The sequence below is a fragment of the Camelus dromedarius genome, chromosome 12, assembly GCF_036321535.1.
Source record: "Camelus dromedarius isolate mCamDro1 chromosome 12, mCamDro1.pat, whole genome shotgun sequence".
NCBI lineage: Eukaryota > Metazoa > Chordata > Mammalia > Artiodactyla > Camelidae > Camelus > Camelus dromedarius.
Window position 1 is genome coordinate 14,006,819 of NC_087447.1, and position 14,260 is coordinate 14,021,078.

At 38.6% G+C, this 14,260-nt stretch overlaps 2 protein-coding genes across 2 annotated transcripts in view; both read left to right on the top strand.

Moving 5' to 3' along the window:
• Positions 1 to 6,185, top strand: part of NUP160 (nucleoporin 160) — a 38,857-nt gene extending 32,672 nt beyond the window's left edge. Inside the window, exons 30-36 of the mRNA XM_011000688.3 lie at positions 51 to 161; positions 343 to 466; positions 1,107 to 1,208; positions 1,842 to 1,983; positions 3,469 to 3,594; positions 4,655 to 4,759; positions 5,207 to 6,185. Coding sequence (XP_010998990.2) covers positions 51 to 161; positions 343 to 466; positions 1,107 to 1,208; positions 1,842 to 1,983; positions 3,469 to 3,594; positions 4,655 to 4,759; positions 5,207 to 5,296 — 800 coding nt within the window. The 3' untranslated portion in view covers positions 5,297 to 6,185. The remainder of the gene's footprint in view (positions 1 to 50; positions 162 to 342; positions 467 to 1,106; positions 1,209 to 1,841; positions 1,984 to 3,468; positions 3,595 to 4,654; positions 4,760 to 5,206) is intronic.
• A 2,003-nt stretch (positions 6,186 to 8,188) lies between these two features.
• Positions 8,189 to 14,260, top strand: part of FNBP4 (formin binding protein 4) — a 29,955-nt gene continuing 23,883 nt past the window's right edge. Inside the window, exons 1-5 of the mRNA XM_031459581.2 lie at positions 8,189 to 8,483; positions 9,359 to 9,457; positions 12,785 to 12,921; positions 13,253 to 13,436; positions 14,049 to 14,196. Coding sequence (XP_031315441.2) covers positions 8,264 to 8,483; positions 9,359 to 9,457; positions 12,785 to 12,921; positions 13,253 to 13,436; positions 14,049 to 14,196 — 788 coding nt within the window. The 5' untranslated portion in view covers positions 8,189 to 8,263. The remainder of the gene's footprint in view (positions 8,484 to 9,358; positions 9,458 to 12,784; positions 12,922 to 13,252; positions 13,437 to 14,048; positions 14,197 to 14,260) is intronic.

Sequence of the window (14,260 nt, forward strand, 5' to 3'; positions counted from 1 at the left end):
GCACTTCCTTTGTACTTTGGGACTTGGAAATGTTTTTCTTTGGCTTACAGCAAACAGACAGATTGAAATCCTGGAACTGGAAGATCTGGAGAAGGAGTGTTCCTTGGCCCGCACTCGCCTCACTCTGGCGCAGCACGACCCCTCAGCAGTCGCGGTGGCAGGTTGGCGTTCAGCAATCTGTCAGCACAATACAAGTTGTAGGGCGGGGCATGGGCACAGTGTGCTAGACAGGGGTAAAGCACATGGTTGTTATTCTGAGATAGTCATCAACAAGTCTTTGGGTTCGGTTTATTTGCACGTACTGTTGGTTGCACTAAAGATAGCTCTTTTCCATTTCCACAGGAAGTTCATCAGCAGAGGAGATGGTCACTCTCTTGGTTCAGGCTGGCCTTTTTGACACCGCCATATCACTCTGTCAGACTTTTAAGCTTCCCTTAACGCCAGTCTTTGAGGGACTTGCTTTCAAGTATGTATGAAATTGTCTTTTTATAGTCCTAATTTTTTAATGCAAAAATACTATACATTGCTTAGTGTGAAGCAGTGGGCCCATGAGCCAAGTTTAAAGAAGTGGTTTTTCTGTAGTCCACACAATGGTTTTTTTTTTTGTAGTTGACTGGGGTTTTTTTTGTTTTTTTTTTTAAATCTTAATTTATAGCTTCTTTTGAGAAATCAGATCTGGCATTCCCAAGCCCATATGCTCCACACGGCAGTTAAATAGTGGTGTTCATTTAGACAAGGCATATGTTCTCTTCAATCCTTTGGGACATCTATTGGCCCCTGTAAACACTTAAAAAATACTTCTTATTAAAGTTACATTGTATCTAAATAGTCAAGTAGTTTGTGAGTTGGAAACATTTTTTTAAACTTTTAGAATTTTTCATCAGTTTTCTCTTGGAAATAAATTATCTCTTAACACTTATTAATGGCCTTGTGGGTCATCTAGTTAGCTGTGTAGCTGTGAGGAGAGGGAAGGGCCAGTACCCCAGTAGTAAATTCAGCAATAGACTAGAGTTAGTGTTGTCATCGTATTTCCATTTTTATTAATAAAATGATGAGGTGCTTGTCGGCAGATTAGCTTACTGTGTTTGGAACCATTTTTGTTGCAGATGCATCAAACTGCAATTTGGAGGAGAGGCAGCACAAGCAGAAGCCTGGGCCTGGCTGGCAGCCAATCAGCTCTCGTCAGTCATCACCACTAAGGAGTCAAGGTACAGCCTGTCTTCATCCGACCCTGGGAGGGCTTACCGTCCCTATACTTCTCCTGTGCACTCAATGAGCTGAATGTACTTCAGTGTCTTCAGAATACTTCTCTAACATCCCTAACCCTTAGCAAATCTCCCTTCTTTGAATTGCATTTGCAATTTGTATTATGCAGATTTGCACTTTAGAATTATAGCATTTTACAATTTTGAAGTCCTCTGACATTATTTTTCAACCCCTAACTTAACACACCAGAATTACTATTAAAATACAGATTAAAAGACATCACCCTAGTCTTCTAAATCAGAACTTCGGCGTGATTCTAATGATTGATCAGGTTTGGAAACAGTGATCTGAGCCAATTTCCTTGTTTTAGAAATCTGGAACAAAGATATTAAGTGAATTGTATAGTTCGATCCATATGTTGTTATTGGGAGAGAATTATACAAGAATCCAAGTCATCCAGTTTCTAGAACCACCCTAAGTCACACTGGCCCTAAGATGTTAGTTGTCATTTAGCTGTATTATCAATTCAGTTGTGAGCTTCCAAAGATTCTTCCATTATAAATACATGCTTTGAATGGAACTATAATTACCTGTTAAGAATCTGGAACTCATCAGTCCTTTCTGCTTTTATCAAGTGCTACAGATGAAGCATGGCGACTATTATCAACTTACCTGGAAAGATACAAAGTCCAGAATAACCTGTATCACCACTGTGTAATCAACAAGCTCTTGTCTCATGGAGTGCCTCTGCCTAACTGGCTTATAAACAGTTACAAGGTGAGTGGTATCTTAACTGTAGAGAGTAAGAACCTGATGTTTATCATCCTGAAAAACTTCATAAGATGATTAAAAAGAAAGAGCGATAATTTATGGAAATATACTGACTTTTTTTTTAAAGTAGAGTCAGTTTACAGTACATCAGTTTCTGATGTACAGCATAATGTTTCAGTGAAATACATACATGTATTCATTTTCATATTCTTTTGTGGGGGGGTTGGGGGGAGGTAATTAGGTTTATTTATTTATTTAATGGAGGGACTGGTGATTGAACCCAGGACCTCAGGCATGCTAAGCATGCACTTTACCACTGAGCTATACCCTCCCCACCCCAACTTACATGCTTACAGTTTCTCAGTCTTAACTAAAAACGCTAAGAACTGTTTACTTCAATCCTGATGAAGTGTACTGGGTGTTCAGACTTAACATTCTACGGGCTAGTGATTAAGTTAATGCATGCTTGTGTGCTCACTGAACGATGAGTATGTATTTAGAACAATGAGTGTGTATTTAGAATAATGAGTATATGCATAACACAGCATTTACTATTCATTACTCAAAAATTCACAAGAGCGGGTGGAGTAGTTTTCAAATACTACAAGTGTTTCTTTCGGTTTTTGTAAAAAATTGGGTTCTTGGGCCGCCTACATCAGAATTATTTGGATGGTGGGCTTCTTCAAAATATAGATTCCTGGGCTCCATCCCAGACTTACAGAATCAAATCTGGAGTTAGGATCCAGGATCTATATTTTAACAAGGTCCTAATTTGATCTGATGCACAACTAAGTTGGAGAACTACTGTATTTGAAATACATTTGGTACAACAGAAAAAGAATATGAAGCTGAAAATCAAGAAAGTTGATTTTTTTTTTAAGTTAGAAAGTAGAGAAGGCAACTAAGATGGTAAAGGTTAAGATTGTGATTAAATCGGATAGAGATAAAAATAAATTAATTCTAAATAAGTAAATAAATAAAATTTTTAAAAAATCAGATAGAGAAAGCATAGTTGACATCATTAGGAGAGCCCTTCCAAACTGAGGTTATATTCACTTTTCTCTCACCCTCAGTTAAATACAAATATAATTCAAGCATTTAAAGTTGGTGGTTCTTTTAACTTCTTTTACCTTTGTCATTCATATATTTCTGAGAATTAATGTGACTATATCATCTCTTTGGTAGTCAGCATTTCTGGGAAGGTTTTGTTGACTTTTACAACTATGGAAACTGAAATAGAAAAGAATTGAAATGTGTCTCAGACCACAGAACAGTGGAGGAAGGCCACTTAACAGAAAGGGCCTCACAAGATGCTCAGAGGTAACCGAGCTCTTAGGAATTCATCCCTCATCCCAAGATAAGTAAACAATAGTGCTCGATTTATTTATAATGAAAAGTATAAATGCCAGGGAATCAGACACTCAACATCCTTTGGTCAGGCCCATGTAAGATGGAAATAGGTAAATGTTCTAAATCACTGACTTTTTACAGATGGTTGATGCCGCTGAGTTGCTCCGTCTCTACTTAAACTATGACCTTTTAGAAGAAGCTGTGGATTTGGTTTCAGAATATGTGGATGCTGTACTGGGAAAAGGACATCAGTACTTTGGAATTGAGGTAGGCTTGTGTACACATTTATTTTTAATTCTGTATTATCACACTAAGTAAAAGCAGGATCTGGAAGTAAATTGAACTATAGAATAGTGGGCTTAACCTCCACTGTTTGTAGTTATACAACTAGTTTTCTCCAAGAGCAGGAACTGGCACTCTAGGAGTCTCCAGTTTCCTGTTTATAAAAGGGAAGTAGCTTTCATTTTTCTCTATCAAGGGAATGTGGATGAGGTAATATTTGAAGGAGTGAGATAAATAAGAACAAAATGGCATTATCTGTGTGCCAAAGACTGTGCTAATTCTCTACAAGTGTTTTCTCATTTAATCCTTACAGCAGCCTATCAGGGACTGTTTTAATCCTTTTTTTTTTTTAACCCAGTGAGGAAACAGAGGCTCAGAGGTTAAATTACCAAAGCTCACACAGATGGTAAATAGAAAAGCCAGGTCTAAAATCCAGGTCTAGTTAACTACAGACCCAAGTTCTTAAACTCTCAAGAAAGTATTCAGAACTTCAGAAGCTGAATTTTCCTTTTCCAAAGTTTTTTTCCAGATAATTTGAATATAAATTTTAGACTGGAAATAGTATCATTCATTGACAATTTAGGGAAGAGTTTTGTTGACTGTTTTTATCCTTAATAGGCCTTAAGGCTTTTTTAAGATAAAGATGACATAGATTTCTTTTTCTTTTTTAAATTTCGGTGGAGAGGGTAATTAGGGGTTTTTTTTGTTTTAATAATTTGTTTTTTAAATGGAGGTACTGGGGATTGAAGCCAGGACCTTGTGCATGCTAAGCATGCGCTCTACCACTGAGCTACACCCTCCTCCAAGAAGACGTGAATTTAAAAATACATTTGATTTAACTAAGAAAAGGAAACGTTCCCCAATGGAAAAGGCATGCGGGGAGGGTTCCAGTTGCGTACTTGTGTGCACACGTGCATGTACACATACACATGTAATCTCCTGCTATGAAAAAAGCATTTCATGTTGTCGAGGCCTGTGAAAGTAACTACCTAGAAATGGTCCACTTTTCAGATTTTCTTCAAATAATAGATATTTTTCCTTTCAGTTTCCACTGTCTGCAACAGCTCCAATGGTGTGGCTCCCATACTCTTCCATTGATCAGCTTCTCCAGGCTCTGGGAGAGAACAGTGCCAACAGTCACAACATTGCAGTGAGTAGAGTCTTTCCTGAGCCCTTGCACTAGAAGTTACACCTACGGCTTGCTCTTCTGGTTCTCGAGGATCAAGGGGAGGGCAGAAGCCATTTATTGCCTTTCACATGCTGCCCAACCCCTTTAGGAAAGGATTAGTTAGATCAGATAGAACCTTTCTGGTTCTGGGAAGAGAGCTAGTAAAGCTTTTATTAAAAATACTGGTGTGATTTGCATATTTAGAAAATTCATTAGGAAAACAGGGTAGGAGTATTGCATACAACAGCAAAGTCCAGTTTTATCGATGGAGTCACAGCAGACTCCTGTACTGAATGGGGATTAAATGAAGCACAGTGGCTAACAGCTTTATTAGGGGAAATCTAGTTGGTAAAGTCAAAGTGATTGATAACTGTAGTCTTTTCCAGTCCTTGACCTATTCTCTAATGATTCCCTTCTACTCTCCTACAGCTATCCCAGAAAATACTTGACAAATTAGAGGACTACCAGCAAAAAGTTGATAAGGCAACACGGGATTTATTGTATCGTCGGAACTTGTGATATGGATGATTGCCCAGCCTTTGTAACCACTAGGTGCCTCTTAGGGCTTAAGACTTTACACTACAGGAAACCTGTACTCCAGGCAGATTTTTATACCTATAAATGATGCATCCAAAATTCAAGTCTGTATTCTGCACAAGAGAGGAGGGCAGATGAGTCACAGGACCTGTGCTTGCTGGTGGTGCTAACTCACAATTTCTGGTTTTCAGCCTTGGTCTCAAACAGCTGCTTTTGTATATGATTCACAAGCTTTTTTAGAGTTTGTATTTTTTTAAACTACCGAAGACATTCTTTATCTGCAAATTAAAACCCACTTTCACTTTCCAAAATAGCTGACGGTTGTTGGTTTGTTGTAAGCTGACCACCAAAAGCAGTCACTGCAAATCCTTTCATTCTTCCCTGTCACTTTTTGTATTTCAATGGAATTATTTTGGTCCAGAACTGACATGTATTTTCTGTATTGCAAACAGAGGCTAATGATTTTGTGTACTCTTTTCATTATTTATTGTGGAGTTTTTTTAAATGATATTCAATAAAGTATTAAATAATTTGCCTAGATTAAGCCTAACATGATGTCCAGCTGTTAAGGAAGATATCTTATCTTGAATCTGGTTTCTGAGGCGAAAGTGGAATAAGCTCTTAGCTAAGAAAAAATTGAAATGTTATCATCTATAAAAGTAACAGATTTTTAAAGTAAATTCCATTAACCTCTATGATTTACGATAATCAAGCCAGACTTGATCATACAGGTAGTCTAATAATGTATTGGACCAAAATATAAACTTTCCTGATCAGATTCAAAGGCATTGATGGCTGCAAACTTGGGGGGAAATGAAAAGATAAACTCTTGAATTTTATTCTGTATATTAAAATTTATCTTTTAAGGAAATGATCTGTATAATACTTGCTTGTATCCCCTTTGACCTTTCTTGAGTTTTTCATAAGCATTTAATTTTGATGCTATCAATACCATATTTACATTATATATTTTACAAAACAATGTGTTTCCCTGTGGAACTTGTATTGGTAGGTAACTGAGGTATATGGTTCTTTTTTCATTTTAGTTCTGCCCTGATTAATGTCAAGTGTTTGATGCGATTAGCAAAAAGGGACTGCAGAGCCCTTGTCCTCTCTCATCCATAAACTTATAGCTTCCAACTGTAGCTAGATAACACATTTTGACCTGTATACACATATATAACCAAGAGAACGCTTTGACGAAATGCGCATCCTCACTTACTGTCTTGTCATGAGTGACCAATGGATCACAACCTACAGTCTGAAAAATATCAAACCTTGTTGTAGCCATTTCTGGAGGATGGGAAGTGGTTCAAGACTGACCCTGTTCCAGAAACCTGTTCATTTGCACTGCTGATCAAAGCAGTGGTTTCCATGGTGGCAGTTCTTGAGACACTGACCAGCTTTTCCTGTCCTGGCTGTGTTGGTTCAAAACCTTGAACCTATGCTGGAGCCAACTCTCGGGTCCATTTTCTTCCACCTTCTTCACTTTGATTTCCCACCAGAGCAGAAGGTACCAGTTTCACTTCACTTTTCTTACCACTTTGGGTCTGCATTTTTGTTTTCTGGACCATGTGGTATTTTTATAGTCCATAATAGCATCATCTTTCCTTGTTTTTCCCAATTTTGGCAATTTTCTGATTACAAATTGTTATTAAAAGAGCTCCCTTCTTTTTTAGTACTTAACTACCATTAAATAAAGGTGTGACGCTTGGAGGGAAACTTCATAATTCTTAAATAATTTGACAAAATGTAACTGATAAGATCCTTACCTTACTAGCCTGTGACAGAAGTATCATTTCTGTTAACAGAATTTATGACACTAAGAGTCTCATATTGACTGTTCTTACCAAGTTTATCACTGATTTTTGTTATCTTGTAAGAAAGTTAATTTGTTCTACAAAGCCTTCTATCAGTGAACACAGTCTTGGTAGCAAAATTAACCTAATTTACCTCAACCTGATACTTTTTTTTCCTACCAGAACATGGTACCTATTAACAGAAAGTTCTGTTTCTTTTTAATCTTCACAGCTCTTTCCAATTTTGTACCCTAAGACAAAAAATCCTATACTTTTTTTAATCAGTAGGTCAAGTACTGGGGTGGGGCTCAGCATTGAGATAAAAGGCTTAGAGATGTAATGCCTGCACTGGGTCTTGAGAAAGTAAGACAATTTTGCCTTGTGTAGTTATTCCAGCTACCGTGAAGGATTAAGGTGAGAGAAATGCTCCGAGTGACGGGTCCAGAACGGGACAGGGGCGAGGCAAGTACTAAACGAAGAAGTATCTAATAAAGCAGGTACCGTGAGCCAGACTGGGAAGTCTCCTATATCCCATCGCAACAATTTAGGATCTTCCCTCGTATGTAGTACGTCTAGTGCTTTTTTTCTAGCTGATAAAACAATACAATACGTCATCGTTGTGCTCTAAGAAAAAATTTGCAAAACCTTAAAAGACTCAATATTCTACTTAACATTCAATGTTATACCCAAAGTAAGCCACAATAATCAGCGAGAAACTTGGGAGTGGGCTTGGAAAGCAGCACGCAGTGAAGAACGGATACAAGATGGAGGACAAGGCGATAGAGAAAAGACTCCGCAAAAGACGCATGGATGGAGTCTGACGTAATTGGAAGCAATTCTAAACTCAGACCCTTCCGCACTATTGGTTTGACGCTCACACTTTTTCCCTTTCCATTGGCTGCTGGCTCTATCAATGAGTCAAAACAGCCAATCGTCTAGCCCCGTGGGTATAGCCCTCCCTCCCCACTGTGAGGAGGAGCCAGGAGCTCATATAGGGCCCAAGGCGCTTGCGCGGGCGCGCGCTACGCCGGTTAAAAGCGGATCCTTGCGGGAGGCGGTGTCGCAGTGTATGAATATTGATTACGCAGCGCCGCGCCGAACGCCCGCCTTCTCGGCTGTCCGACGCTCGCGGCTCGCGCTCGAGCTCGCGATGGGGAAGAAGTCCCGGGCGGTACCCGGCCGTAGGCCTATCCTGCAGCTTTCTCCGCCGGGTCCCCGTAGCAGCACACCGGGTCGGGACCCGGAGCCGGAGCCCGACACCGAGCCGGACTCAACGGCGGCGGTGCCCAGCCAGCCAGCCCCGCCCGCAGCCCCGACGACGACGACCGCGGTGACTGCCGCCGCGGCGCTCGACGACTCGCCTTCAGAAGGTAAGCGTGCGCGAGGCGCCCCGGCCCCTAGGTGGGGCGTCGGAAAGTCGAGCTCGGGGCTTGCGGCCTAGGCCTTTCAGGCCAGGCCCTGAGACGAAGAGCAACCCCGGCGGGCGGCGTCCGCATCCGAGGCCTGCGGTGAGGACGGCTGTGGGCCTCAGGGAGGCGGAAGGGGCTGCCGACTCGTGTGCGATCGGCCGGAGCCGACCCGGAGACGCCATCTCTGGCGCAGGGATTGGATTGGCCCGGGCACCTTGTCTACTCTGCGTCTGCTCTCCGTTTTGGATAACTTACAGGGTAAATGTGAGAGTTGTTGTTTCCGCGTCCTAGGTTTGGTGACCGTGGATCCTGCCCTTTTTTGCACGTCATCTGCTTTTCCCTTCGTTTTTGTTGAAATCGAGAGATTCTTTAGAAGTGAGCATAGCATTTTTATTACGCCAGCCAAAGCGAAAGTAACCGCTAATGGTCAGGTATCACAAAAATTCCTGGAGAAGTGGAACATGGGTTCCCGAGTACTTGTGTTTATCCCCAGAATGATACTTGGATTAAGAGTAACCGAACAATGATACTACAGGGCCAGGCGCCGAAAGACCCCTAATTATTTCAGGTGTTTAAAAAAAAAATCACGTTGAGTAGCTCATGCAAAAAAAAAATATGCTCTAGTTGTGCTTGTTGTAAAAGCCCTGTGGTAGCCTGGAGAAGATTGTGGTGTGTGTGTGTGTGTGTGTGTGTTTAAACTTGGGATTATATCACATGTAATTTTTACGTACATGTAGAAATGTAGACTCGAAAGGTCAGATCGAAGATTGTTTTGTCACATGTAATGTTTTCTCTGTTCCATTGTCTTACTGTAGTTCTCTTATTCGTATTTTAAGATCCAGATGAACAGGAAGTGGTGGTGGAGGTTCCCAGAGTTGTTCCGAATCCTCCTAAACCAGTCATGACCACCAGGCCCACTGCCGTTAAAGCAACAGGTATAGATTTTATTTTTTCCCGTTTTTGTCTACTGTATCTTTCATTATGATCACATTGGGCTTGTGTATGGAGTGTTTTGATGAATGCTTTAGTGTTATTAATTTATAGTTCTCAAAAAATGGAAATTTAAAATTTTTGATTGTGACGGATTGTTGATATTTACGCTTTAGCCAATGTAAAATTTGTTGTTCCTTTTTCTCTGCGGCCAAAATAGTTTGTACTGCTTTTTTTCTGATGCTGTTTTGTAACTAGTTTTCTGGCTCCCCCACTATTTTGGCATTCTTTAGGGACACCAACTACATCTTTTCATTATGTTTCTTTTCTCACACACTGCTTGGATTGATATCTAGTAGGTAGGTGTTTGTGGAGCTGAAAATTGCTCTTATTGAATATTTTATAATCACGAAGAGGTATTTGCAACAAATGTTTTGTAGACAAACCTGGGTTCATATCACCACTCTGGCATCCATACTAAGACCTCAGGACCTTATTCATCTGTGTAATGGATCTTAACAGCCCTAAATTTATTTTGATGATTAAACTGAACCATGTATATACATTTCTGACACACAAGTGCCAAGAATGTTAGTTTTCTCTACTTTTTGTGTATCTTAAAAATTTTAAATGTATTTTTGGACTGGAACATTGTGCTGTACACCAGAAATTGACAAATTGTAACTGATGGTAATTTTAAAAATATATATGTAGTTACTAAATACTCTATAATTGGTAGTAATTTTATTCTTTTGAATTTGGAGGACTTTTTGTACAGTATGACACCTAAAATAAGATGCTTGTCTCCCTCCACCCCCATTTGCCACTTACAAAAATAAGTGTGGATTAGATAAGGTAAAACAGGCTGTGAGATAAATTTCAGAACTGAGAAAAACCATTTTGTATGTGTAAACTACATGTTTTATTTCATTTGGGTCTTCTAAGAGTCATGTGCAGTAGGTGAAATTTAAATGTTCCTATGAGAAATTTCCTTGGTTGCGGTGTCACTCGGCATTTCAGGCCTTTATGTGCCTTGTGAACAGAAATGTTTTCATTCTGCTCAGTTTCATCCTGCAACATAAGAATGTATCAGCTTTATTCATTTTTTACTAATTGGTATGATCCATAGGAAAAAAATTTGTCTAACAAAACCCAAAGGTAAACAGTTTTCCATTATTTGGATGGCTTTGTAAAGTAAACTAGACTATATTTTTTTAAGATGATAATAGTTTAAAAATTTTACTTCTATCTCCATAAACATGCCAGATTTCTTTGCACAAAGGTGAAATTTAAATTTTGTTATTTTAAGTTAAGCTTTTATAATATAGAGAAGCATTCCTGGTACTTTCATGCTAACAAATATTTTGGTGTATGCATGTGAAATTAAGGGAAAATTCAGAATAAGTTCTGTTAAATTAGGTCAATAGACTAATATAATAGTCAGCAGTATTTAAGCATCTTCTAATAAAGGGTATTTAATGTGGTCTCATAGATGAGTGTTAGAGGTCTGTGAATCCGCTGAAATTGCACAGTCAAGTGTGTTTTCCTGAGAAAAGATCCATAGGTTTTATCATTTTCATTGTATCTGACCAAAAGGGTTAAAAGTCACTGTTCAAACAATAATATAAGGAAATAATAAGAGTTTCTAGAGGTATAAGACACAGTTACTATTTGAAGCTTACCAGGAAAGTAAAGTATATATGTAAGAAATAATTCACTGCCAGATATCATTAGTTGATTTGCAAATTGTGTGGCACCATCCACTAGGGGTTTGAAGAGTCACCACTCATCTTAAAAAAGATCGCTAAGGGCAATGGCTCAAAAGAATCCCCTTGCTTCTGGTTTCAAGTAGCAACAGCTTCCCAGTGGTAGTCTAGAAGCCTGGTCCCGTGAGGCTTTTAATTTTCTGAGATTACGCTGTTCTGCATAATGTGAGTTTTTTTTTAGTGTTACTCTGAATTCATGCCTGTTTTTATTAATGTATGAACTAAATTTTCAGAGATATGTTTAGGGTTTATATTCATTTCATAACTTGATTTTATCCTTCTTTTATTCCTTTAGCATTACTTTCTGTCCCCTTAACAATATTTTATGTAATCCCACGATGGTCTAAACTAAGAAGTGTTTATGTGAAAATATAAATTTCCCATCATCTCCCACCAAAAAAAACCATCCAGTGCTGAAAACTAAAGTGCAGATTTTTTCTGTACGGAAATCTCTCATGTACTTCTACCCTTACCTCGTGTTCAGAAAATGTGGGAAATTGACTGGTATGCCCGCCCAAAAAATGAGATACATTTAGTAACTTCTCAAATGTCTGCTTAAAGTTTTTCCTAATTAGCTTAAAATAATACTTTGGAATTGATACATAGTGTAACAACTTAGCTGTGTACTTTAAAAAAAATAATGGAAGCAAGATTTAAAGTATTGAATAAGAACTCTTGTATGATAAATGAAGCAACTTATGTTTAGTTTTAGGTGAATCCATGAATTTATTTATGAAATTGTGACAAGGAGAACTAGATTTTCATCTCCTGATTAATCTCCTTTGTTACCAATATTTATTGACAACGTAGAATGTGCCAGGCACTGGGAAATTTAGTCTCATTTATAACTGAAAAGTGTAGCTAGACTTAAATATTTCATGTACCTATTATAGTAAAATGATATATAAAGAGGGTATATGTACTTACTTAATTGTAACGTTGGAGTAGCCACAGGTGATACAAAAGGAAATGGTATGAACATTGATCCACTAATAAAAAAAATATGATTTCAAAAAAAGTTTTTAAAAGGAAATGGCATTGCAGCATTACAGAGACCATACCTAGCACTACTGGAGTGTGAGTTTTGGTTTTAGCTAAGGAGTTTTTTGTGGTTTTCATTTGTTTTGGTTTTGGTTCTAGCATCTTGGGTTCTGTTTTAATTCACCACTTCTTGTTTAAGGGAAAAATCATTGGAAAAGAGCTTTGTTTTTCACTTTGAAAATCTCCTTGTTTCATTTACTAAATCCTAATTGGTTTACTTGTTTGAGATGGACACCTGAATCAACAAATTAAAAAATCAAGATACACTGTGTGTTATTTTCACAGAGGGCATATGAGATTGAATAATTAATTATGTATTTTGCAAAGAATGTCCAATCGCTATGCACATTGATTTTATTAGTTCTATGTGCATAATTATACCTCTTTGGTATTTCATTGCAGACTTTTTTCAGATTATTTTCCGTAAGTAAGGTAAATGGCTAAAGAATCACATTTTCTCTTGGATACTTTTCTAGGACTTTTTGGCATTGTTGTCACTAACGATGTTCACCTTTTTGTTTCTAGGAGGTCTGTGCTTGCTTGGTGCATATGCTGACAGTGATGATGAAGAGAGTGATGTTTCAGAAAAACCAGCACAATCTAAACAAGCGAATGGAAACCAGTCAACTGATATTGATAGTACATTGGCCAACTTCTTAGCGGTTAGTGGTGCTTTTGTTTGGGTTTTTAATTATTGAAGCCACTTCAGGACCTGAATTTCAAGCGGTTAGCCTCCTTGTCAATCTTTCTCCCTCTCCACCTCTCTTCCTTAGTCCCTCCCCAGCTCTCTCCCTTTTCTCTTATTGTAACAGTTGTAAGGAGAAAAATGGGGAAGAGGAGGGTTTTGACTTAAGAAGCTGAGAACCCAGTGTGTAGGGGTTTTTTCTTTTTAAGTAATTGCTATTTTCTCTCTCTTTTTTTTTTTTTTTTTTTTTTTTTTTGCTGTTGTTGTTTAATGTAATTAATGCATTTGTTACTATTTTCATTCTAAAGGAGATTGATGCTATAACAGCTCCTCAGCCTGCAGCTCCTGTTGGAGCTTCTGCTCCACCTCCAACTCCACCTCGGCCAGAGCCAAAGGAGTCCACATCTGCCCTTTCTTCTACTGCTTCAAATGGAACAGACTCAACCCAGACTGCAGGGTGGCAGTATGATACTCAGTGTTCACTGGCAGGAGGTAAGCTTGATCCTTTGAGTTTCAAAGAAATCTAAAGTGCAGTTCTTAAGGGTGTTCTAGGTTTTGAGGTTCCCAGAGATGAACGCCCATATTCTCTGGCCCTAGACTTTAGGATTCTGACTTTTTAAATAGAGTATTTGGAAAATGAGAAATACTAGGATATATTTTTTGTCTATTAAAAGATGATTGTTTGCTTTTTAATAAACTAGTGGCAGATTATGCCTGGTAAATAGTAAAAGCCATTATTTTAAAAAGTCTTTTGGGGTTCAGAATACATTTTTCAACTATCAAACTGCTTTTTAAACCATGTTTGCAAAAATGATTCAGGAGGGAGGAGTTTTCCCCCAGTGGACATTGACAGTGTCTGGAGAGTTTTTGGTTGTCTCAATGTGGGGCTAGGGGGACTGTTGCTGCATCTGGTGAGAGACCAGGATGCTGCCGAACACTGTGTAGAACTGCCCCCCACAGTAAAGAACTGTCCTGCCATGTTTAGCTGCGCTGAGGTGTAGAAACTCTATGTTAGATTGTTATGGCTTTACAGTTGACTTGAGATATAAGGTCAGAATTGTACAGGAATATGTGCTTCTTAAAATTTATTTTATTTTCTTGTAGTTGGAATTGAGATGGGAGATTGGCAGGAGGTCTGGGATGAGAACACGGGATGCTATTATTATTGGAACACACAAACAAATGAAGTGACTTGGGAGTTACCCCAGTATCTTGCCACCCAGGTACAGGGATTACAACATTACCAGCCCAGGTAAGAACAGACTTGAAAAAGAAATCACCTAGAAGGAAATTAGAGTATTATCTTTTACTGGTAA